The sequence below is a fragment of the Astyanax mexicanus genome, chromosome 4 (assembly GCF_023375975.1).
Source record: "Astyanax mexicanus isolate ESR-SI-001 chromosome 4, AstMex3_surface, whole genome shotgun sequence".
Taxonomy (NCBI): Eukaryota; Metazoa; Chordata; class Actinopteri; order Characiformes; family Acestrorhamphidae; genus Astyanax; species Astyanax mexicanus.
This window is the reverse complement of record NC_064411.1, coordinates 31162631-31190080: the sequence shown is the minus strand read 5'-3', so window position 1 is coordinate 31190080 and position 27450 is coordinate 31162631. Positions and strand designations below refer to the sequence as shown.

General features: G+C 37.2%; 2 protein-coding genes across 8 annotated transcripts in view; both read left to right on the top strand.

Moving 5' to 3' along the window:
• The window catches only part of LOC125801092 (myelin basic protein-like), a 66955-nt gene extending 66373 nt beyond the window's left edge, over positions 1-582 (top strand). The window contains exon 4 of the mRNA XM_049476870.1: positions 214-582. Within this exon, the coding sequence (XP_049332827.1) occupies positions 214-497 (284 nt within the window). The 3' untranslated portion in view covers positions 498-582. The remainder of the gene's footprint in view (positions 1-213) is intronic.
• mbpb (myelin basic protein b) lies at positions 463-27194 on the top strand. 7 transcript variants are annotated; one of them, XM_007231659.4, is made up of 7 exons: positions 482-723; positions 16642-16746; positions 17052-17078; positions 18135-18164; positions 22275-22349; positions 22646-22669; positions 26002-27194. In XM_007231659.4, the coding sequence occupies exons 1-6, from the start codon at positions 604-606 to the stop codon at positions 22646-22648; spliced, it is 360 nt and encodes a 119-aa protein (XP_007231721.2). In that variant the 5' UTR covers positions 482-603; the 3' UTR covers positions 22649-22669; positions 26002-27194. The 7 variants fall into 7 exon arrangements, with proteins under 7 accessions (XP_007231720.2, XP_007231721.2, XP_007231719.2 ...); XM_007231657.4 differs by having other exon boundaries at positions 22266-22349; XM_022673171.2 differs by lacking the exon at positions 18135-18164.
• The last annotated feature ends 256 nt before the right edge of the window (positions 27195-27450 follow it).

Sequence of the window (27450 nt, the reverse complement as noted above, 5' to 3'; positions counted from 1 at the left end):
TGGAAGAGCAGTTCAGAGGCCTCGGTTAGCGCGGTTGCCAGCGCTCTGTACCCGGAGCGCTGTGCCGCTGTAGGAGGCACAGTTGCCATGCTTGCTCATTGACAATGAGTGCTTGTTGTGTGTCTGTAAGTGGGGTTAGAGGGGTGCGTCTGCTACAGAACGCGCACTGTGTGTGGAGGAGTGTGGGGTGTAACGCTTGTTGTTTCTCTGCAGGACTGAACGAGCCAGATGTCAACCAGAACAAAGAGTGCTCCGGCAAGAGCGCCGGGACCACCTCCTCCCCGACTCCGGAGCAGGCCAATCAGTCGGACCCCGGAGCGGCGGGGCTACGCCCACACTTGGTCCGCCTCTTCTCCCGAGATGCCCCGGGCCGAGAGGACAACACCTTCAAAGAGCGGCCTTCGGAGTCGGACGAGCTGCACACCATACCGGAGGCTGGAGCCGAACTGGACGACCTGTTGGAGAACGAGGACGAGGACGCCGAGAAGACCAGCTAACCTCCCGCCGCCGCCGCCACCCGCCGAGAGACGCCGCCTCCGAACCCTCTCCAGAACACCTCGCTAACGCGCAGCACCGACGACCCCCCGACCAAAAGCGCCCGACATGGCATCAGGAGGCTCCTCGGGTCAGTCCGGCTTCAGGCTGGGCCGCAGCAAGAAAAACCCCGGCGTTCTGGACCAAATCGGAAAGTTCTTCAGCGGGGACAAGAAAAGGAAGGGCAAGGTGAGGAGAGATGGGCTTCATTTACAGAAAAAGAAAAAACAGATACATACTCACTCCACACACACCTCTATCCGAAAGGTCTGCAGTTTTGGTTTTGAGGAAAGGGAGTGTTCTTGTTGTTTATTACAGTTATATTGTGTTTTATATATATATAAATATATATACGATTTTTTTGTTGTTTGTTTGTTTCTTTGGGACCGGAGAGCATTGGAGGAAACATAAGCCTGTACCTGTTCTTTTTAGTTTTCTTTTTTTAATATGTTTTAATGCGCAGTTTAAAATGAACAAAAAAAACAATGAAAAAAAACACCACCAGCTCATTTTGATATGTCGTTGATATTTTGATCCGATTGATCCAGTTTTGTCTCAAGGACAAAAAACGACAAGAAAACAAAGTGTCATGCCTTTTAGTGAGGAAACCTCGAGGAGACCCTTAATGCTTTTAATGCTTTGAAGATTTTATGATTTTGATGCTTTAATCGTTTCAATTTCTGTACGAATTTTAAAATCGTACAGTCAAGTTCAGAGCCACGCCCGGTTCAGTAGTAATAATAATCATCATTGTGGTATTGAGGTACTTTTTGTAGGTGATATGGGTGATGTGGAATAATGTAAGTAGTGGTTGTCTAGTGATGTGTTTGAGCTCAAGGCCTGTTACACATCCCCAATTCAGTTAAGATCAGGGTGTGTGTGTGTGTGTGTGTGTGTGTGTGTGTGTGTGTGTGTGTGTGTGTGTGTGTGTGTGTGTGTTTGTGTGTGTGTGTTTGTTTAGGGTTAAGTGCAGGCTGTGCAGTGCTGTGGTTGGGTTGTGTGTGAACAGGACACTTTATAAAGGAGTAAGTTTAGCATCTTGATTGGTAGCAGCCTTGTTCTTGTTTTTTAAAAATGACTGCAGTTGTTTCCAACTTGTTTGAACATGTGTGAACATGATGATGAGTGGACCAATAGAAATTGAGATGAAATACTTCATGAATACATTAAGTGTTCATTTCCCAGACAGTTTTCCAGACAGGGATTAAGTCTAGAATAAATTTTCATGGTAAAATTTTATTTAAAAAGTCAGTGTAGTCCAAGATTTGACTTAATCACTGACTTTCTACCTTACTGTGCATTAAATTTATGGAATTTTCACAATATATATATATATATATATATATATATATATAAAAATTCAGCAATGCGTTCTTCAAATTTGTACTTAAGTAGTGTCTTTTATAAAATCTTTTTGAAAATTCAGTTTCGTTGGTTATATTAATCTTTATATCCATGTTCTGTGTAAAGTATCTAAAAGGGATTCATTGATTTTAGAACTCAAACATTTTTTATTTATTTCTGCAAATAACGCTGTTTGCTTAGAGTATATGTAATAATATATACTCCCACTTAAGCTTAAAGCCTGTCGCAGTAACCAATTTTTTGTCAATAATTATGTTAAACATCACTATTTTCAATTTAATAGACTTTTAATGCTACTGATGCGATAATTTAATAGGATATTAATGCAGTTACATGTTACTTTTAAACTGCAACGAAGTTTTAATTAATAAGACTTTCCAGATACTGGGATTGGTATATAAAACTAGATAAAACATGAAATGAAAAAAAAAAAAAATAAGAACAGTACTTAAACATAGTCAAGCACAGCAAAAATTATGGCTAAAGCGATGTTTATATATTGTATGAAAAGATAATAACCTAAAAACATAATTTTTGTGACAAATTTGTGTTAAATAGTTCCATTTGCTTTTTCATGTGTTTGAAATGAAACTCTTTTCAACTTTGTATTCATCTAATTCATTGTTATTACTATTATTACAGCAGCTTAGTTTTATCACAATTTACATGCTGTAGATCTATAGTGAGACAAGTTTTTAATCCTAATATTTGGGAAGCTTTTTATTGGTCCGTTCATCTTCAAGTTTTCACACAATATAAAAACAGTTGGCCATTTTCAAACAGTGTATAAATGATGTAATTTATGATTAACATACAAACCTAAAGTGTTTTTTTTTTATCTGAAAGCAGTGATGTATTTGATTATTTCAGTTGAGTGTGAACATACAGGCATTCTTTATGCAGGGAATTTTTATTAATAATAATGATTTTATTTTGAGGCTCCACCCGCTCCACCAAGAAAAGAGAAGAGGCGGAGTTATATTCAGATTTTATATTGTATATTGGATTAATTATTCCAGCAGTTACAAAAAGGCCAAATTCTAGTGCAAAAATGTGTGCACCCCTGTTCAGCTGTCATGTTGTTGATGTTCTAAGTAACTCCTCATATTTGACACAGAAATTAAAAGTTAAAAAAATCCAACTTCTGCTGGTTGCTTATTTAAAATGCTCAAAGTTGCTCTTTGAAAAACAAGCTAGTTAAAAAAAAGCTGATCATCAACACCAAAACTTTGTCTATATTTGTAAACTAGCTACTTAAACGGCTCATGGCCAGCAAACTGTACGTTACATTAGATTGTAATGGCCTTATTAGTTGACCAGTTTAGTTTTGTTGGTGATGTTTGTTGACAGTGGCCACAGTGATCAAAATTGTTTATATTTTATTTACTGATATCATGATAGGAAGTGTTCACACTGTTCATGCACACACGTTCCTGCTGCACACATAGCCTTACAGCCCCTGAACACTGAATTAATTTCTTCTGTTTTTTTAAATATAATCTCGAGTGTTTCCTCTATAAATATGCAAATCCCCTGCCTTACTCTTCCACCTGATCACAAAGGTACGGTAGCATGCTAGCGAGTTAGCACTGGATCTGTGTTTAAGGGTTTAGCCAACCCTGTTTCTGTGCGAGATGATAAAATAAATAGTGCTTTGAATTGAATTGATTTAAATGTGAACATGGCTGAATTATTGCAGGTAGAGTTGTATGCAGTTTTTTTTTTGCACCTTTAGTCATTTGAGTCATTGCATCTTAGACCTTCATCACATAAACAGTAGCAGTAGTAGCAGACTTGTGGCCTGTGTTACGATTAAATACCACTCCCTATCACTAGTGCCCCACATGAATGCTTGCTATAACTATAGAAATGTGCCATATAGTAATGTATGGTAATAATTTTATCATGATAGTATTTTAGAACCATATCGACCACCCCTACTGGTAACCCAAACTTTTTCAGACAATACCTGTAGAAGTTTGTGTAGGTGTGAACGTTGCATATTTTTGAATCAGACATTACCTGGACTTTATTCTGTTGGATTACTAGTACTAATCTAAACTAATCTAAGTCTGGTCCTTTTTTTCCAACAAAAAAGAGCAGGTGCCAGAGCCAGTATAGGTTCCTGTAAACCTGCAAACCTTTTTAGCTCTGAAAAAAAATAAGAGACCACTTAAAAATGATGAGTTTCTTTGTTTTTACCAATTTGAAAACCTCTGGAATGTAATCACGAGGAAGATGGATGATCACAATCCATCAAACCAAACTGAACTGTTATCCAAAAGCAGTGTGTAAGACTGGTGGAGGAGAACATGCCAAGATACACGAAAACTGTGATTAAAAACAAACCAGGGTTATTCCACCAAATATTGATTTCTGGACTCTTAAAACTTTATGAATATGGTCTCAAAGCTGAAAAGCATCTTTTTTGTTATTTCAGTCATTTCTCATTTTCTGCAAATAAATGCTCTAAATGACAATATTTCTATTTGGAATTTGGTAGAAATGTTGTCTGTAGTTTATACTCAAAACTCAAATATTTACCTATAAATAGCAAAATCAGAGAAACTTGTTCAGAAACTGAAGTGGTCTCTTAATTTTTTTCTAGAGCTGAATGTGAGTGTGGGCGTGTTGTAAACAATTATTTGATGGTGACGGTGGAAAAAAGCTCTTTGGTGAAATTCTGGGAGTTCACAGTGTGTAACATCATGCTTTTGCACAGGCTACACAGGCCCCACTCCTTTTGCCTTTTGCCGCTAAAAGCGTGTGTTGCTATTAGGACTAATTTCTAGCAAATTTCGTACTCATTATCATGCTTTACTACTACACCCCAAGTTTCACAGTTTTAATTTAATTACTTTAATTTTTGCCTTTCGTTGTAAACCCGTCTGACAGGGAAGATCTCAGGCTGTACGCTGCACATGTGATGGAGCCTCTCTAGATAAATCCAGACCTGATTCTTCCCCATTTTTATTTAGTGAGTTTGTATGTTCAAAAATGGCTTAAATGTAAGTACAGTAAGTAAACAAATCATTTATGTTAAAGGAGAAATACAGACTTGAAGGAATTAGTAGATTTGGGTTGTAGTGAAACATAAAAACGAGTACAAACACTTGCAGTATATCCCAGTATTCCCAAATACAGCGCTTCTAGCCGATGCTCCCAACAGGCATGCCCCTATCGCTAATACTGCAAGCCTGTTAGGAGCATTGGCTAAAAGCGTGGGCTGCTATTTGGACTATAGCAAAATTCGTACTTGTTATCATGCTTCACTACAACACCCAAAGTCTATTTTACACCAGACTTCTCCTTTAATTAATACAATTTTTGCCTTTCGTTAACAACCTGTCTGACAGGGAAGATCTCTTGCTGTACGCTGCACATGTGAAGGGCAGCTACAGATAAATCCAGACTGGATTTGCCCCCTTTTTATTTTGTAAGTTTGTAAGTTTAAAAACGGCTTAAATGTAAGCAAGTGAATAAATCGTTCACGTTAAAAGAAAAATAGAAGACTTGTCGGACTTGGGTTATGGTGAAACATGATAAGGAGTACAAACTTTTCTCGAATAGCCCACCTCCATTCACCTCCAGCATTCCCAAATACAGAACTTTGAGCTGATGCTCCCAACAGGCAATATGCCCCAATCGCTAGTATTGTAAGCCTGTTGTGAGCATCGAATAAAAACCTGGTCTATTCAGACTATAACAAAATTCGAACTAGTGATCATGCTTTACTTCTACACCCCAAGTTTAATTCACACCAGACTTCTCCTTTAATAACGTAAACTTTCCTGCTAATTTTTTTTTCTGAATTATCAGACATATCAAATTAAACATATCACAAACTGAGTGCCATATACTGTTTACAGTACATCTCATTCTTGCATATAGTTTTGACCATAACTTTGTAAAATTTGTAAAAATTTTGATTTTCAATTCAATTTAAAGCACTATTTTTTCAGCATTTTCAGAAACAGGTACTGCGTACGATCTTTTAGCGAAATCTGCAGGTTTACTGAACTTCTGATGTGTCTTATATGTAAAGAAAAAAAAGGCGCTGAGGTACAGAGTGGAGGAATACCTATATTCTATATTCGTACACACATACATATATTTAAATATATATCTATATATACAAATTTTGGCGTATGTTTATATACTAGTGAATAATCTCAGCAAGTGTGGAGCTGATCACCAAACCTACGAATGCCTTCAGTAAAACCCAAATCAGAACTTTCTCTCTGGGTTGTTTTGTGATTCTGGTTGTTATATAAACCTTTTTTTTTTTTTTGTAAAACATGCAGCAATGAACAGATGTATAGTTTCATATTTCGATCGTATTACGGAATAAATAAATGGAATGTGGGTGATATGATATATGATTAGTAATAGCCGTTAGTGTTCATCGGGGGGAAATTAAGATCAGATCAATTTTGCGCGTTGATCCCATGCGCTCAGTATTATAACTGTATTATTATTATATATTTTTTAAATATTCTTTTCTGTAAATTTTGATTTATGGGTTTGTTTTCTTTTGTTTCCTTTTTAAAAAGTGATTTTTTCATTTCTTTGTTTAAATAAAGACAGTGGTATGATTAATAATTGTGATGATAAGTGGATCAGCTGCTAATGGCTTTTATTATAACTGACAGTGTGTGTGTGTGTGTGTAAGAGTGTGTGTTTGAGTGTATGAGTGGGTTTTATTAGTGTATTTGTGTCAAATGAACCTCTTTATTTTGCTGGATGTTTTTTTCCTTTTTCTTTTAACTTTTACTCTTTTATTTGTTTGTTTTAGTTGTTGATTTTTTGGATATGCTGGAAAAAAAAGTGAAGCGTAAAATAGTGAAAGAGTGAAAAATAAACCAAATCCGTTTCGGGAACACTCAGGAACCGCACACATGCGCACTCAGATGCCTATAAGAGAAGCTCGTTTGTGACGAGGCCTGTCACGATATATCGTTATATTGCAAAAAATATTATATTGCAAGATTTTTTTTTTGTTTTAGTTTAAAGACTTTATGCCACCGATGAAATAATAATAATACAGTATCAAAATAAAGTTACAATACTTTAATCCTCCTGCTATCCTCACATTTACTAAAAACCTTTAAGTTAAATGAAGTCAACCTCAAAAAATGAAATCATTATCGTTTTCGATCCGTCATCAAAACATTAGCATTGAGAAAATTATTAGAGTAATTGTACAATTTTTCTGTTGTTTTCCGTTTTGTACCATTTTAGTTTACTGGATTTGGTGCCGTTTGAGCTTAAATGACAAAAATAAACATAAGTATTTTTAAAAAACTCAAACTTTTGACCAGTAGTGTATATTATCATGTTAATTTTCTTACTAATTTAGGTCGAGAAAAATAAAGTCCTTAAATATTAAGCAGAAATATGAAATTAAGAATATTTTTAGCTCTATTTTTAACTTAAACATCAACTGGAGTCAAATTGATCCTAAAAGATAACAGGAGGTTTGAACATAATAACATAATCAAACTTAAACAAAAATAAGTTCATTATTAAAACTAAAATATTATTAAATATTCTAAATAAACGGTACATAAATAAAATGATTTTATTTACTCGTTGTCTTGCTGAATAAAAACAACTGACAATATTGTGGTTATGCGATTATGTTTATATATTGTACAAAAAAGTCGATATCATAATTATTGTGACAGGCCTGTTTGGGGCATTTAATTTTTTTCTTTTTTGTATTAAAGGGAATCAAATGCTGAATTTAAAACCCCCTTAGTTCATCTTAGTTCTGTTTACTTGAGTTTATACTTTATTAATAAAAAACACATCATATCATTGCTGTTACCATTGCTGACATCATATCGTTGCTGTCCTAATAATAACTCTATGGTTTCGATTTTATTTTTTAACTTTATTTTAAACTGTAGAACTGATTGATAGCTAACTAACATACAGTGCAATCACTATATGGCCAAAAGTAATGTCATTATTGGATTAATACTGAATGCTGATTGGAGCTTTTGCTGCACTAAGAGGATTTGAGATAAAAGTGAGGTAAAGTAAGCCAGACTAGTGCTGGTTAAAACCTTCATTATACAACATGCTAACATAAGCGGATATTAGTGTCCTTAACCTGGCAACCAGGGTGTGTGAACACCAGTGTCAGATACCCTGAACCGGCGGTTGAATACAGTCACTACTTTTGGTCGTAGAGTGTTTATTATATTATTATTATTATATTATGGTGGCGCTGATGATGTCAGAATGTTTTAACCGCAGGATCGGGAAGCATGTAAGCGAACATGTTGTCACGCGTCATGGTGAGTTATCTAGAACCGCTGTTTATAAAAGAAAAATGAGGACTAACTCACTTCAATAGTTATTTATTCACTCTTATGGTTCTTATTTTGGATTAATTTCAGTATGTAAATCTCACCCATCACAGAACACCTTGGTGTAAAGTAAATTTTTCTGGTTATTGATGTTTTAAATATGTTTTAAATCTGTTTTAAAGCTGTTTTAATCCGTTTTAACACTGTTTTAATTTTTTTTTTTCGAGTTTCTGAGCCATTTGCTTGTTTTCAAATGTGTTTTAAAAAAGAATTGCGTTATTTCATGACCTGATCTTCAGTATCTGTAGAATATGTGCCTTTACCACCAACTGTAACTTGAAACCTGTTGAAACATGTTTTTCTGAAGATAGAGGAGCATATTGTCGCTGTCCACTGAAAAACATGAACAGAATATCTCTCTCTTATTTTCAATGGAAGTCAATACAAAACATAAAAGAGTTTATTCTATTTTTATGACCATTTTAGAGAATTTATTTTGGTCCGTTCATCATAAAAAGTTTGACACAGTATAAAGGAAAGTTTGCGTTTTTTTTTTTTTAATATGTAGTAAATTAAAAAATCTACAAAAATTAAGATACTTTTTTTTAACATTGGAAAGTGATTGGATAAACACGGCATGCACTGATGCTGAAAATACGTATAACAGAAGTCAGTGGGATTATATATGCTGGAATATTGTGCTTATATATAGCTTATAGATGTAATGTATATGTATATAAGTCCCAAAGTATTTGAACAGTAAACATACGAAGTGGACAAAACTCTCCCATAGGAATGCATTGAAAAGTGTCTGTAAACTTTTAACTCAAAACTTCAAATGCCTCTAAAAGTCACATTTTTCAACCCACAGCCACCAAATTTGGCAGAATCGTAGATCTAATAACATAGAAACATGTCTCAGATGATCATACTTTTCCACCAAATCCAATCAATCCAAAATCTTTCAAGAATTTCAATTCATTTTAAAATACTCTCAGGTGCAGTCGCAAGTATTATCAGAAACATTATGATGAAACTGGCTCTCATCAGGACCACCCTAGGAAAGGGAGAGCAAGAGTTATCAGAGTTACCAGCCTCAGAAACCACGAGTTAACAACTTAACCCCAGATAAAAGATGCTAAATGGTTGGTTTGTTTAACACTTTTAAGTTACTAAATGATTCCTTATGTGTTCCTTCATAGTCTGGATGGCATTAATATTAAATCACAATGTATGAGAAAAGTCTGGGAAACTGCCTTTTTTAAGTTTTATTCCACCCAAAAAAGTAGTTCCAGTTACTTTCACTTTCTAAAATCAAATTTTAAAACTCTTTTTAGAACTCATCCAATCACTGCAGTCTTTCAGTTATGCAGTTTAATTTATCTTCAAAATAAAATTATATAGATAGATAGATAGATAGATAGATAGATAGATAGATAGATAGAATTATATAGATAGATCTTCCCACTGATTTCTGTTCTAAGTGAATTCAGTATTCAGAGATTGTGTTTCTGTTTTTTCTGTTTTTCGTTTTTTCATGTTTTGAGTTACAGTCAGTGGTAATAGACTTTACTCTACAGACACGAGGGACTAGATATCAGAATCAGGGTGGTAAATCTGGAGTCCTCCTTTAATCCAGTGTAGAATAAAATGCCTCAGGTTGATGAGTGAGTGTCTGAACCCTCCCCGTGCACCATGTCCCTTCTGAACCCTTTTATTTGCTTTGGAATATTAATGCAGTGCTTGTAATACCCTTTACCTCCTACTAAACTGCTCTAAACCTCCAGCCTGTACTGAGGATTGATTGAATATGTTTGCTTGATTAAAACTGCATAACAACAACGGACCTGTTGCCTGTGTGCTTTTGTGCTTTGTGTCCCAATTTCTGTTCATAACCACAGTGTTTTAGTGACAGCCTCACATTAAATACACTTCAGCTGGAGCGGCGAACCAACAACAAGGTAAATAACTCATGATAAGCAGGTCAATACTGTGTATCGCCATCGTTATTGGACAAAAACCTATACTGATGATATATAGATGTACGGATAATAAATAATACAGGTATATTAACCTTGAATTATAGGCTTGACTAAAATGTATTTTATTGAGATTTTAAGTAATGGACCAACACAAAGTATTGCATAAGTGTGAAGTGGGAGGAAAATGACACATGGTTTTCAAAAGTTTTATTAAATAAAAATCTAAAAAGTGTGATGTACAAAAGTATTTTACTAAGTATTAATACTTGTGCATCTAGAGACTGAGATTTTTGCCCCATTTTTCTTTATAAAACAGCTCAATCTCAGTCAAGTTGGATGGAGAGCTTCTAATGCAGTCCCTTTATTATATGTTTTATTACTGAGTTTAATTACGGTTCACAATAAGTGCAGTACAGCAGGTAATCATGTGCTTTGTTAAGATCTGCATAGGTGATGTTTTAGTATCTATTACAAATTATTTAATTTCCACTGTAAATTATTTAACATCCACTATAAAATTAGATTATTCTGTTTCCAATCTGTATTCAATATAATTTTTATCCATGCACGATGAATTATTCACTATCTACTAATAATTATTATACCACAGTTAGTTCCGACCCTGCAATGTGATTGGCTGAGAGGCGTTCCATGAGTGCCATTATCAGCCGGTAATGCACTGTAAACGAAGCTGTAGAGGCAGAAATTACCACAATAAAAGTTTTTTAAAGTTTAGGAAATGTTTATAAAAATTTTAAGCAGGACTGTTATGTTTTAGTTCTTCAAATCAACACATTTAAGCTATTAATAAAAAAAATAAAAAATGGTTTAAGGTTTAGTGCCCCTTTAAATGATTTTGTATCCAGTCTGTGTTCAATATACTTTTAATCCATACAGTATCCACTATGAATTATTCAGTTCTGAATAGTCTGTATCCATTATGAATAATTAAGTATCCATTATCAGTTATTATGAAGTGTCTATGGCTATGAGTTACTAAGTAGCTACCTTTAATTATTCTGTAACCATTATGAATTATTCAAGGTTATTCATTGGTATTTATTGTAATTTGTATCCACTATAAATTATTTATTGTCTATTAACATATAATATGAAGTGTCTGCTATGACTTACTAAGTATCTACCTTTAACTATTCTGTATCCATTATGAATTATTCAGTGAATTAGTCAGTTTTTATTATAAATTGTATCCATTATGAATTATTCAGTGTCTACTTAAGAGTTATTCTGTATCCACACAGTTATTCACAGTCCTATAAATTATTCTGTGACCCTGTTTAATTTTTTGGTATCCACTATCAGTTATAATGGGGCATCTGCCAAGACTTAGTATCTTAGTATCTAACTATTAATTATTTTATATCCATTTTGAAAAAAAGTATTAACAAAACACAAAAACAAATGTTAGTTTTTGTTAAATTCTTTAATCCCTAAAGATCAACTATGAATTTTACATTTTTTAATCTGTTATGAATTATTCAGTGTCTGTAATTGGAGTCTTTTTATAATGCCCGTGTCTCTAATAACTGTGTAGTTACATGTTAACAATCATGTAATAACACTTTAACTACTGTTAAAGCACGCATTGGTACAGATTTATTACAGTTATAGTACAGGTAACACACTGACATGTGTGTCAACACCAATTTAACTACAAAATAATTACACAATATCAGCATTAAATTTTATTCAGTAACTGCTATTAAGATTATTTAGTATGCAGTATGAATTACTCAGTATATCCTTATACAGTTATTATTAAGTATCTGTATTATAAATTATTCAGTATCCACCCTCATTAGTGTATGAATCATTCAGTATCCACATTAAATGCTTCAATAACTGCTATGAATATATCCGCTATGAATTCTTTATTGTCTGGTATTCATAATTGTTTTACGATGTATGAGTTAATCTGTATCTATCATGAATTTCCTTAGTACCCACATCAACTATGAGTTACTTTTTATTTTTCTACCTAAAACTTTCCTGTATTCACATATGAAGTAGTTAGTATCTACAGTAATTGGTATTCAGTATCCACTATGGATTATTCAGTAGTTTTTTTTTTATTTCATTCCCATGGCCACTAATATGTAGTTTAAGGGTGTTTTCACACCTGTATTTTATGTCTCCAGTCCAAATCAGTTGATGAGTTTGTTAACTTCGAACATTTCTCCCTCAGTTTGGTTTGTTTTCACGAAGGAGCAAACCTGAACGCACCAACATGCGCACCAGCAAACCACACAAGCTCATGGTCTCCTCTGATTGGACAAAGCTGTAACAAGGTTCTGTGCTGCAGCGTGTGCAGTATATCTGCTGCGCTTCCAACACAGTCATGCGGCTGCGAGTAGTGAACACTGCACATACTGCTGCACATAATTTAGTGAGTAAGCACTGTGGAGCAGCAGCAGAGACAGCGTTTGTTCATAGTAGGGCTGCAACTAATGAGTATTTTGGTAGTTTTTTTTTTTTTTTTTTTTTTTTTTCAGATTAGTCAACGATTATTTCTGCCAGCACTAAAAACGATAGAAACAGCAGAACATGAGGTTTAAATGGCATTTAAATATCTGAATTAGGAACAAACTAGGTTGACTGTAAACTGTGTGAGCAAACCATTTACTCATCTCCCATTGCGCTTCTGTCCCCAGCACTTGTGGGAATGTGGTACTGTTACAAATTAACGATTAGTCGACAATGAAATTTGTAGTTGACAAATTTAAATAACGGACATTGGCGAATATAGTGACTAATCGTTGCAGTCCTAGTTCGTGGCTTAGTGTTTGGCTAATAGATCAGGTTAAACTGCACCTGAACAGCCGTTTAGCTTAAATAAAAGAGGTATATTTAATAGCTGGGTCAGATCGAGACCAGGTCACATTCATACCACAAACAAACTGCTTCACAGTTGATTTGGGAGCAGACTGAGACCACCTTCTCAAAGATGGTCTCACTGACGTTGTTTTGGTTCGAACCTGAGTGCAGTTTTCACTGTTTTCACACCCAATGGAACAGCACTAAGGGTACAAACAAACCAGAATAAATTGTGCTGGTTTGAAAACGCCCCATGTTTGTTTACCAGATTGAGCTCACTCTAATGAGGAGTGTGTGTGTGTGTGTGTGTGTGTGTGTGTGCTGTATTGTACTGTTATATGAAGGTAAGAGCTACTCAGACTGAGGAGCAGCAGGTACACATCAGCAGCTGCAGCTGATTACAAAGAAACTAATACTCCACACCGACTCATCAACCCTGCATTCACTCGCTCATTAGCATAAAACCAGCTACAAAAAACTCTTTTATTCTGTTTCTTTTTATGCATCCATTCTTTTTCATACTTTCTGAGAATCCCCTCAATATACACACACACACACACACACACACACACACAGGTAGACGGCTGCATACACAGCGTGGATATTACATTCCGCTGTTTTTCATCTTTCTGGAGCCTTTCAAGAATCCGTCTCTGAAAAGCCCTTAATAACTGTTATTGAAAATGGATAATTATGGTGCTCTGTGTGTGTGTGTGTGTGTGTGTGTGTGTGTGTGTTTGGTTCAGCACTGAGCATCCCTCCAGCTGAAGCCCCTGAACTGACTACAGCTTTTACACTGTAATGACTTTATAATTACTGTAATGAACATTATTTACACTCTCAGCAAAAACAGCTTCTAAACAACATTAAAAATGTTTTTTTACATAATCAGAGTAGAACCGTATTACATGGTATCTAGGACCATTTTATAAAAGATTCTATATTGAACCACATATAGTATACACAGGGAATCCCATTTCTAAGATATAGATATAGAACTATTGGCTTGACTGAAGAACCCCTCCTCTTTTAAGGGAGGGCATATTGAAGATTGATATAGACTGTATAGACTGGGCTAAATGGCTGTAGGTGGAACAGGCGGGGCTTAACTCCTGTAGAATTAATGTGGGTGCAGTTTACCTAATGTACTATACATATATGGGGTTAAACTGCTGAAGACTGAATGGATGGGGCTGAACTGCTGTAGGATAAATGAATGGGTGTATCTAAAGTGCTACAGAAAGAGTGGGAGGGGCTTAACTATAACTACAGCTCTGGAAAAAATTAAGAGAACACTTCAGTTTTCTGAATCAGTTTCTCTGATTTTCCTATGTATAGGTTTATGTTTGAGTAAAATGAACATTGTTGTTTTATTCTATAAACTACAGACAACATTTCTCAAATAAGAATATTGTCATTTAGAGCATTTATTTGCAGAAAATGAGAAATGGCTGAAATAATAAAAAAGATGCAGAGCTTTCAGACTTCAAATAATGCATATTCACAAAGTTTCAGAAATCAATAACCGTGGTTTTCATGCATCTTGGCATGTTCTTCTTCACCAGTCTTACACACTGCTTTTGGATAACTTTATGCCACTATGTCATTTATCTTCCTAGGATAAATAGGTGCAATATACCTACTGTATGATTCAGAAAACTGAATAGGTAGGAATAAAGTGCTGTAGACTGAAGGGTTGCAGATTACCTACCGTAAAAGGAATGGGTGGTGGTAAAATGCTGTAGACTAAATGGGTGGGGCTACATTGTAGGTTGAATGGATGCAGTTTACTTCCTGTAAGAATACTGGGTGGGGTTAAATGGCTGTGGACTGTATGAGTGGGGCTGAACTGAGACTTGAATTGTGCAGTTTACTTACTTACTACTAAGATGAATGGGCGGGGTTAAACTGCTGTAGAATGAATGGTTGCAGTCATACCTACTGTATGAAAAGTGGGTGGTGTTTAACTGATGTAGACTAAGTGGGTGGGGCTAAAATTGTAAAGTGAACCGGTGCAGTTCACTTAATGTAGGATTAATGGGTGGGGCTAAACTGTTGTAGACTAAATGAGTGGGTCTAATTTGTTACTTGAATGGGTTCACTTTGTTTACTGTAGGATTAATGGGCGGGGCTAAACTGCTGTAGACTACATGAGTGGGGCTGAACTGGGGCTTGAATTCGTAAGCAAAATGGGTGGGGCTAAATTGTTGTAGCCTAAATGGGTGGGGCTAAAAGGTGGCAGGTTGTTTGTATGAACTTAGGAAATAAATATTACTGTATTACTGTATTTTAAAATATGAAAAATGTCAACTGACATGGCCAAAGCATGGATTAATATTCAAATGAAGACGCTTGATTGGCATCTCGTGTTAAAGCTAAACACAGGAACACAGGAAATATGGAGTAATGATGAGTATCCATCTTATCACTGCATTACTGAAGGATACAGGAGAGTTTGATTATGTTCAGATGTTAATGACATATGCTGGGTTTATCTCGGATATTGGATCTGAAAATGACTTCACACGTGAGTTGACTGGTTCAGATTAAACATTCAGATCACTATACACTATTGTAAACATTTCCAAAGCACAGTTATTTGAAGAATATCCCACATTAGCATTGTTAGCAAATGTTCCTGATTAGCAGGAATTAGTAACTGACAACAGTTGTTAGCAATGCAAACATCCAAACACTATGTAAACATCTCCACAGGTAGAAGTTGGACAGTACTTTGTGTACAACAGATATAATAAGACAGATATAATAGATAGAAGTGAGTATAAACTGTATTATAAAGCTGCTTTTACTACTGTTAATGTGAGTTCCAGCCATCTTGGATTCTGAACTTGTATTGGTGAGACTCTCCTGACTTTCAGGGTAGGAAATAATTGGGCAGAACCGAACTGTTTTAGGATACAATTGACCTACTGTAAGATATGTAAGTGGGGCTAAACTGCTATAAGATAAATGGGTGCAGTTTACTTACTGTAAGAGGAATGGGTGGGGCTAACTTGCTGTAGAATGAATGGGTGCAATTTACATAATGTAAGATATATAGGCGGGACTAAATTATAAAATTGAACGGTTGCCGTTTACCTACTCTAAGATGAATGGGCGGGGCTAAACTGTTGTAGGATAGAATTAAATTGCTATAAGATTAATGGGCGGGTCTAGATGATAAAATTTTATGGGTGCAGTTTACCTACTGTAAGATATATGGGCAGAGCTAGATTGTAAAATTTAATGAGTGCAGCTTACATATTTTAAGATGAATGGGCGGGGCTAAACTGCTGTAGGATGAAAGGGCGGGGCTAAATTACTGTAAAATGTATGGGTGGGGCTAAACTGATGCAAGATGAAACTACTGTAAGATGAATGGGCGGGGCTAAACTACTGTAGGATACTTGGAATTTGCCATTTCCTGCATCTACGCTCAAATAGAACACGGGATTATGTCCATTAATTGGGATTTGGCCCAGCGAGTGACAGAAATTACTACAAAAGGATGTTCCTGTTGTGTCACTGTCCTCTATATTCCCCCTTGTCCCACCCTGAAGTCACTCCTGTGGGTCGGTGTGTGTTTTCTGTGTGTGTGTGTGTTTTAGGGCTCATTCCGTGGTGCTCTGTCTGCCTCCCCCCAGCGTTCCGCACACTCCTCCCCTCGTCGTAAAGGAGAACAAAACGCTGTGGTGCACTTCTTCAGGTCTATCGTAAGTGTCTCTCTCACTTTCTCTCTCCAGCTCCAGCTGTAAAGTGTGTCATCATGCTTTTGTACACTGTTGTTGATGTGTATGGTGTCCCGTGACTTTTGCCATATCCCATATCCCAAAGTTAGAGAAGGCTACACTGACCTGTGGGATGTGGGTAATGTGCCTCCTGCAGTGAATGTGGATGTGACTTCTGATTTTCTGCAATTACCCATTCTCACCAGAGAGGGCCCTAAATTCCCCAAATCCCAAAACGTATGGACATCAGCTTTAAATGTTGAAGTAATCATATGTTTTCTGTTCTGCAGGTGTCCCCCGCCCCACCCAAGTCTCGGGTAAAAATTCTCACACACACACACACACACACACACACCCTTTGTTTGATTTGTTCTCCCCTTAAGGGCCAATCACAGCAGACACTGATTAGATGGCACACAGACAGCTGTTTCAATAACGATTCATATTACAATTACAATTGTAACACTGTACAATTGTTATTGGAGATTACCTTAATATTTACTTTATTACATCATTGACTGTATATAAGTATGGACAGAGCATTTTCTCTCAGTAGTAGAAGCCAGCACAGGTTTAATGTCTCTGCTGGCTGGTTGCAGTATGATGTGTAGCTCCACCCATTTTCCATCTCATTAAACTATTTTAAATTAACAAATACTTTGTTATGTTACTTAAGTAGAAATGTTGGTTATCTATACTTTCCTGATGTAATTATTTTTCAGACGACTTTTTACTTCTACTTCTTAAATTTTCACACAATTATCTGTACTTACTACTACCGTATCTTTTGCACTTTAAAGTGCACCGGATTATAAGGCGCACCATGCGATACTAGTAAGGAACAGGGGTGTCGTTTTTCTAATTTAGCAGGTCTCACCACTGAGACAAGTAAAGAAAAAGAAAAGAAAAGCTAGGTAAACAAAACTGTAATTCTTAAATAAGAACATTTTCTTTTAAAGTTAAACGAGTGCTGGATGTTAATCTACACAAATTTCTCTCCTGAAAACTGTTTATTTGGGTGAGTAAAGCGCTTACGCTTTATTTACAGCAAGCTTAGATTTCCAGATTTCCACTAAGGGTAGGTGCAGCAGCATTAGCATTAGTGGCTAACTGCTAGTTCTAGCCATGGAACCATGGCATCAATACTTATATACAGTCATTTATTATAGTTGCTACATTTACATTCACACTAACAGTCTGTGTGAATGGTTGCGGGATCTTGCTCAGTTGTCTTTTCACTGTATTTCTCTTTCTCTTTTCCCAATCTTTCCATTTCTTTCTAACACACTCTGCTTCTCTCCTTTTTCTCTTTCTCCATTTCTCTCACCCTCTTTCCCCAATCTTTTTCTCTTTCTCTTTCTCTGTGTATACAGTGGCACTCTCTCACAGCTAAGCTAGGTCTGGTAGGTTCTGATGGAGAGAGGAAGGGGAAGTGAATGTGTTTAATGCTGCACTTCTGTTTGAGGTTCTGCTGCTGATCTGGGAACAAAACAAAACAGCTCCCTCAGCTCGGCCAGGAGCCGCCCACTTCTATATTATGTGGTCATGTGACTCAGGCAAACTTATCAAAAACGTGCCAAACACCCTTGACGTTGTACGTCTTTCTGTAGTCCTCATTATGCCCATATTTGGCACTCTGGATCTAAAGTTGATTTTCAATTGCAGAAATTTTAATTTTCACCAAACTATCAATATTGCTTCAGACAATTATGATATCTATTAGGAGTCAAATTTAAAAAGTTATTGCTGCATGTGAGCTCATGTTACTGCACACTGAATTAACAATGCTAGACTACTTTTAGTCTGTAGTAGTCCTCCCCCCTTGGTCCTACCACTTACCCCTACCCCTTGTTTTTAAATGTAAACCCTCCCTTTGGAACAGAGTTACAAAATCCTCCATCTAAGAATTGGGACAACCCTTCAAGCTCCCGATACGTCATCAGGAGCTCTAAAGTTCAGTAACCTAGCTGCTGCTGGTTAACTAGATAACTTCAGGGAATTGTATGTCTTTGGAAGGACATACATTTCTAAATTTCTCTGTGAGGGGCAGCTGAAATTAGCTTTGATTAGCTTTAGCTTATTTTATCTTTCCCTTTTGCCTTAAATGCTGCAGCCCCTGCCGTCTGTTGCACCATTTAAGGTGGAACAGGAAAGTTACTTAGCTACCTACTAGGACAAACTACTAGCCATTGAAACTACATATTAAACTGTGGTAATATAGTGCTAATCCTCACTTTTAACAAGGAAAATTCTTAGATTTGTGGTTATCTTACCAGTGATCCTCATACCCCTTTTTTTGAAGGGAATTCATTAAAATGACCATCCTACTTCTGTCAGTCCAATGATGTACTCGTTTTTGAGTCTGTCAACTGGGCCAAATGTCTTCAAGTGAAGCATGTAGAAGCATGTCAACAACAGTCATCAATCTCTCACCAAGAGGTGCACTACCCAAAAGTACTGTAGCCTCTGAGAGCCTCTTTCTAGAGAAGTGGGGGATGCACTTCTTACTTACGCCCTCTTATGGCCCTCATATCAGAATTGCCTTTATTGTCACATGGTCACAAGTACCAGCGGAATTAGCCATCAACCCATCCATACACACAAACCTCATTGCATAGACGCATGCAGTACACAAACTGACCAAGTAAGGAAGGCATGGGAAAGGGAAAAGAGAGGAGGGTGGGCAAAAGTCCGTCATAATCATAACCATTAGCCCTATCTGGACTGGATTAGTTTCTCAGGAGGACGTCGGTGTAAAATATTTCTCTACTTCTCCACTTTTAATCAGTGATAACACTCATGCATCTGGACTGCAATTGAAAAAACAGCAGGACCAGAGTTTTTTAGGCTGCTTCAGTAGCTCCTCCATTTCCACGCGCTTTTGTGTTTACACGCCCAGAGTGTAATTACAATGCGTAGCAGTGGACAAATTGTTATTTTATTAAACAGACTCGACTACTAAAAAGTCTTGATCTTGACTTGGATCTCGACTACTAAAAAGTCCTGGTTTTGACTCAGACTCGACTACTACAAATTCTTGATCTTGACTCGGACTTGACTACTGAAAAGTCTTGGTCTTGACTGTGACTCGACTACTAAAAGTCTTGGTCTTGACTGTGACTCGACTACTAAAAGTCTTGGTCTTGACTCTGACTCGACTACTAAAAAGTCTTTGTTTTGACTCGGACTCAACTACTGAAAAGTCTTGGTCTTGACTCGGACTCAACTACTGAAAAGTCTTGGTCTTGACTCGGACTCAACTACTAAAAAGTATTGGTCTTGACTCTGACTCAACTACTGAAAAGTCTTGGTTTAGACTCTGACTCAACTACTGAAAAGTCTTGGTTTAGACTCGGACTCAACTACTAAAAGTCTCGGTTTTGACTTTTAGTTATTGACTACTAAAAAAATCTTAGTCTTGACTCAGACTTGGCTCTAGCGGTCTTGACTACAACACTGAGGGGAAGGTAGCAGTTTATGATTTTGCATGGGTGTTCACACTAACTATGCACAAGTATTATTAATGTGCTTAATTACCTTTAATATTATTTACAAACAATGTAGCTCTGTGGGTGGAGCTTCTGAGATCCCAGACCAGCTGCAGGTCCATTCGCTTGTGTTTTTCTGTATATATATTTTTTAGTGTTTTTTCAGTGTATATTTTTTCAGTGTTTTTTCAGTGTATATTTTTTCAGTGTATATTTTCTGTTTGTTTATTTGTGTTCTGCTGTTTAATCTAGTCTCACTCCTTCACTCCTCACTGAGCCTGAGAGTTTTATTCATAAATAAAACATATAAACAGTGTACGTAAGTGAGGAGCAAGGGATGAGCCGACACAATAAGTGCTAACCTGCAAACATATGCATGCATTTCCATTCCACTGTCAGTGTTACTGAATTCATCTTCATGCATGCATTCATGCATTTACGCCAGCATTACATCAGCAATTATGTTTTTTTTTTGCAGACTGTTACGCTGAAAAGTGATGAATGCTTTTTGGAGCTTATTAGTGATTGTAGCAGTAGTGGTATCAAGCCCTTAATTAAACTTAATTAAACCGCAAGAGAGCAGAGAAGACAGCTGCTTCCACACAGCCTCATAAATTACAGCTTTTTGCGAACGTAAATTAGTTGTTTTTCTGCTACGGTATAAACAGCGTTAATAAGCAGACACTGTCATGTACAAACCCCCATTACTGACTAGCCCTTTTTAATCAGCCTTTACAAACTTTTAATTGAAGATTTAAAAACATGTAGCAGGATTGACAGTGGAAGGATTGATAGGTCTGTAAAAAGTAGGGTAAACAATATTAGGGTTGACGGTAGCAGCGTTGTCAGCCATAGGGTTTACAGTAAAAAAAAGGTTAACATTAAAAGGGTTAAAGATTAGGTTGACAGTGTAAGGATTGAAAATAAGAATGTTGACACCACCAGCAACAGTGTTGAAAATATAAGGATTGATTATAAAAGGGTTAACAATAACAGGGGACACAGTGCCAGAGTTAACAGTTACAGGATTGACAGTGTCAGAATTTAAAAGTAATCAAGTTAACAGTAGCAGGATTGAAATTTAGTGGGTTGACAGGAGCAGGGTTAACAATAACCCTGCGTTCACATTGGAAAGCGACAAAGCAACAGGCGACCATTCATTTCCTATGGCAGGGCGCGATTTGGCGCCGCGACAAGCGACAGAGCGACAAGCGACACGGAGCTGAATTTTTCTCAACTTTATGTAAATGAATTATGACGCGGTGAAGCGACATTTTAACCTGATTGGCTTCTAGCTTTACATTGGACCAATCACAAACAAGGCGGTCCGACGTCCTCAAGCTCCTGCTCTCTGAATTTCTAGTTTCTTTCCCTGTTCATTCTGTTGAATGGGGTGGACCCACGTCGATCTGCGGGAACCAGAGCAGTTAAATCACAGAAACGCCCAAGAGTCCAGCAAGTTTGGGAGTTATAGCTGTAGAATAAAGTGGCCAAGCGATCCCTTTTTTGTGCCTTTTTTTTATGGGAGGCTGGACCATGATAAACGCACGCGTTGAGCTTGACACGCCCACAAGCGACAAACGCTGGGCGACACAAGCGACTCGTCGCATTCCAGTGTGAACGCAGGGTAACAGTGGACACAGAGCCAGAGGTAAACAGATACTGGATTGACAGTAACTGAATTTAAAATAATAAAGTTGACAGTAGCAGGATTGAAATTGGTGTGTTGACAGAAGCAAAGTTAACACAGTGTCAGGGTTACCTGATACAGGATTGACAGTACCAGAATTTCAAAATAATAAAGTTAATGATAGCAGGATTGAAATTTACTAGGTTGGCAGGAGCATGGTTAACAATAACAGGGGGTCACAGTGTCAGGGTTAACATATACAATAGCTAATAGCAGTAAATATATTACTAAATTCCTTATAATGTTTTTTTTTCTTGGGTCTGCAATAAGATGCCGATTTTTACCCACAATTCAATGCTCTGCTAATGCTGCCCTGTCCTTTACAGGGAGATCAGAAACAGGCTTCCGCTAAGGGCCAGAAAGGACGGCCAGCAGACGGCCAGGGCACCCTGACCAAAATCTTCAAAATGGTAAAGCAGCATGTTTTTTTTTACATACATATACAACTGCAAATGTTGTAAAAAATTATTAAACAATGAAACATATTGAGTGCTGTTTCATAAGTATACACTCGTCAAATCATATCTCATATAAAATGAGATAAAAAACACAACAAACCTGAAAATACCAAAGATTTGTTTTGAATATTGTTGTAATTGATGTTAAACTGAACAGTCACTCTCAGATTGCTTCATTGTTACATCTGTAGTGTTTAAACTTTTATATAAGAGTTTGTGTAAAAACTCTTCTACTTCCTGTTCCTCAGTGATGTGAATCCTTATCTACACCAGTGAGTAATTCACTCTCTCGCTCACTTACTTATTCATTCACTCGCTTTGCTTCTGCAGATGACCTTCAACACGGCCACACATTTCTTCATGGTTCTGTTTATTTATTTTCCACATAAAACACATGGGAAGAATCATGTATTGCTAACATGTGTTGAGTCTAAACCTAGAAGTATGTACTTGTTGTTTGGCTCGACTCGTTTGGCGTTCGTTAGCTTTAGCATGTGATTGCAGCTAAACTATTCCAACCCTGTTAAGCCCCACTGTTGTATCTGTTAGCATCAAAGCTAATCAGCTCCAACCCTGACAAGCAGCTGCCGGAGCCCTGAGAGAGCACAATTGGCCTTTCTCTCTCTCTGGGTGGGTAGATGGCGCTCACTCTCCCCACATCACTCCAAAGGGTGATGTGGATCAGCACAAGGCTGATGTCTGTGAGCTGATGTATCGGAACCGAGTCGCTGCGTTTTCCTCTGAGTTCACTGTGATGCTACACAGCAATGCTGCATCATTAGCATCAGTTCAAAAAGCTAAAAAGAGGCAGTGGCTGAATTCACATGTGTCGGATAAGGCGTGTGCTGGTCTTCCCCCTCCTGGTGTTGGGGCATCACTAGTGATAGGGAGAGTCCTGAGTAATGAGTGGGTTGGGTAACTTGTAACCAGGAATAGACAGGCATGGCAAAATCCAAATAATTATTTTTTTTAGTATTCTGAGATGTCTGTGCTCTATTGCGACATCTACTGGCAAAAATCGCATAGTGTTTTTTTTTTGTTTTTTTATAGGAGGATGTAGCGCAATATAATTCCAAGCTATTTCAGAATAAATTAAAAAAGGGCACCAGCCCACCAGAATTCTCCCCACCATCCTCATTACCCACTGCGTCGTGACTGTACACCTCGTATCTGCAGCGCCACTGAAAATAATTCTCTACATTTTTAGTTGAAAGACACAATTACGCTGAAGCTGACCTCATTACAGTACGGCATAAAAGCTCATTCGCCGTTAAGCCGAACTCTCGCTCTCTTTCTCTATTTTCCTCTTAATGTGCTTTCCACAGCTCACAAAGCTCTCCACTCTTTTCCAGGGGAGAGAGCTAATCAGCTTTCAGCTTCATATGGCGTTTCATTATTTCCTGTAGTGTATTTTTTATTTTTTTCTGCTTTTTTTTCCTCCATTCACTTCATCCTCATTTTTGTTTCAGTGATGTTTGTGAATTTTAATGAGCAGATCTCTGCATGGTTTCAGCAGCTGCTTTAACAACTTGGCTGCTTCTTAAAGTAGAGAAGGCAGACCAGAGCGGATTATCTAAAATCCCATCATTCTCCTCTAAGTTTTTCACTTTCACTTGAATGCTGATTATGTTTCTGCTTTTCCTTTTGTTTCTCGTCCGGCTTCTGCTGCTGCGTTTCCATTAAGTTTTGCACAAGAAAGGCCATATCTGCACATTGTCTGCTGGGAGTGCCTTCAGTGGTTTGTAAGGAAATGTGTACAAGCCCTAGAGGAAGCTGATAAAATTCCCACTCACGGTTATTGAGGAAATGTAGCTAACATTTATAAATTAGCTTGAAAAAAATCCCATTCACCCTTACACTTATTAATTAGGGTAAATAATAAAACAACATTATATATAGTATTTTGGGATTTGAATGGCTCAACAGATTAAAGCCCTCCCTAATTCAGTTTGCATTAGTTTTACATGGTAAAGCAGAATAATGTAATTTTACTACAGGATTCACACTGGATAAGAAAAGCTCAGCATAAATGACTAAGATGGGAGTGGCTACTTGATTTATGCACTTTCATCTCTTCCAGATCTAATTCTATAGCAAAATTATTATAAAAATTTGTAGCTTAATGTACACAAGACATATTATGTAGGCCAGGGGTCGGCAATAGGCAATCCACAGGCCAGATGTGGCCCACAACATGGCCTGTGTGGTTGTTTGAATTTTATCTTTTGTTTACATTTCTACCCTGTCTCTCTGTCATGCTCGTGACTTTAGTTTCCGCCTGTTCTTGGGCTCCCTATCTCCGTATAAGGGCGTTTATTTATCAATGTTTTCCTTTCTTCTTGGGTTTACCTGCTTTGAGATCAACTTTTCTGCAATTGGGTTCAACAACCTTCTGGGCTGGAGAGCTACTAGTCTGGAGCACCCCATCCCATTACACTTCATATTCATAAACAGAATTTTGGTGTGCGGCCAAACTTAATTGCCGACCCCTGATGTAGGCTATATGCTAAGCTAAACAGTGACTAGCATCAAGCTTTGTCTTTAATCTGACGTTTGGTGAAGTGATGAAAAATCTGAGAAAATAAACATAAGTAAAAAAAACAAAAAACACTTCCCCATTCTGGCAAAATTAAACTGACTTTTGCGGGCTCTAAAGCTTACCTTCACACAAAAGGTAAATTGTTAAATGTAAACTATATGTAATGTGTTATTCAGTTATAAGTCAGATATATATCCAATCCATGGCAATATAACTCATATTGAACAGCCATATCATAAAGTATGAAACATTTATGTCATGGAGAAGGGAAAATGGCAGTATGTAGAAGGGGAAATGGATGACAGCAGTGAGTGAGGTTTTCAGTGATGGGATAGTGAGGTAACTGTTCTTATTTGCATTACGAGAACTCCTATTCGTACGATGGTCAGTCACCAAGTTAAAGCGTATTATCTTTACTTTTATCAATGGGACGGTGTGTACACGGTTCCGAGATGGGGTGCTTTTCATGGCGGGGGTGCAGATTTCAGCACCCCCGCCAAGAAAAGCACCCCCTCACAGGACAGGCTGCAGGTGACATGACTATTTTTCATTATTTCTTAGGAGTCAGCGTAGCTTAGAACAGCATCTTGAGTATTTTCATTTTCGAAAAAAAAAAAGTTAAAGCCAAAAAGATGTACGTGCACGCTCCTGACAGTGGGTGCTTTTCCTGGCGGGGGTGCTGAATTCGGCACAACATCGACACTTTCCTCCACTTTGGAGCGAATTGATGTTGGTTGCCTAGTGATGCTGCAGTGCAAAAAAAAAAAAAAAAAAAAGCAGTGGTTGACTTAACATATATCATCCATCATCCTGTAAATGAACTGAACCAACACTTAGTCACCCTCATACTGACATTACTGTGAAATTATCACTTTCATAGACCCCAAAATAGACCCCTGTTGGACTCCACCAGTTATGCAAAAAATAATGGTTACCAAATAGTTCACAATTGCTTGTGCTCTAGGTTTAATAACAAAATAATACGGTTAAGGTTTAAAGGGTTAAAATAATTCCAATTCTTAAAAACTTTCTATTTTCCTATTTCTTTGCTTTTTTTTTAAACAGGGAGGAAGTCGGACCGCCTCGCCAGCCAAGCGCTGATCATCCACTCGTTATTTTTTTTTCTTTTTCCCCTCGTTTGAAGATTTGAAGACCAGGAAGTGACCGGAGAAGCAGAAGAGAAGATGGACAAGCTTATTATTATTATCATTATTTACACTTACACCTTTTCCTCGCTCGTTGTCCTTCGCTAACGTAAATGTAAACGTGCTTCTTTGCGAAGCTTCTTTGTGTAAAACTTTCTCTGTGCGCTCAGAACCAGCCAGCAGGTTAAAGACCCCCTCAGTGTCCTCCCCTTTATCCCCTTTTTTTGTCTGGGTCTACGTCAATTTCACTGATTTTACTGATTTCTGCTTTAATTCTCTTGGACCTCAGAGGAAGGCAACTTTAAAGGCTCCTCCCAAAGCGTTTGAGGCTTTGGTTAGGTCTGGGAAGCTTGTGTCGTGTGCAGCCATATTCGTCTTTGTTTTTTTTTTTTATCTGTCTGCTTCTCTTTAGCCTAGCTTGGAAGCTTAGCTAACAAGGCTAGCATGGTCTATTTATCCTTGCAGAGCTGTTATTATATACAGATATTATATGAGCATTATGTGAGCAGAGGTGGAGAGAGTAACAAGCTCCATTTTGGAAGTGTTTTTAAATGCTAACAACGTCAACAAATGCAGTAGATTTAGCTCTATTAGCATTTAGCTCATAAATAGACTTCCTTTTCTGGGTTTTTTGGAATTGTTGATACTTTTGTGTTACTTCAGGCTCTGAACTGCTTTACTGTAGCTTGTAGCAACTTTCATTCTGAAACCACATTGTTTATTTTCACACACATACAAAAATAGAGGCTAACACACTTCAGAGGCTAACAAAAACAGGCTAACAGAAGCTAGACTGACTCAGACGCTCCACTGCAGGTCTAGAACAATGTTTCTTTCTGGCTTTTGTCATTATTTCTTTAGAAAAACTCTACTTTAACAAAAAAAAATGGGTTCATTGTTACTCTACACACCTCTGATATTAAGCTAGTAAGCATAATCTTATTCAGGAGCTCATCACTGCCCGTGTCTAGCTATAGCCACTAATATATATGTTAATTCCGTCTCTCCCTAGTCTTATCTAAAATTGCTCTTCCCAAATATTTTAAACGGACTACTGCTGGCTGGGAACTTTACCGCCTAAAAAAAAAATCCTCCAACTACCCAAAAAAATAAGACTACCTGAAAAATAACCAAATAGTGTCGCATCCATAATAACCACTTACAGACCTATATAAACTGTCAGCATTGATAAATCAATAGATAAACTGTTGTAAGTGGATGTGGATTAACTGTGTACGTTTGTGGACTGCACTGGAAGGTTTCCCGAAGGGTCCGAAGCGCTGTGGCCGCCTCCCCGCCCCGTCTGCTGACCCCAACCTCCCATTTTAGCTTTTAAAACCAGAATAAAACGAATAATAAGCCCTGCGGA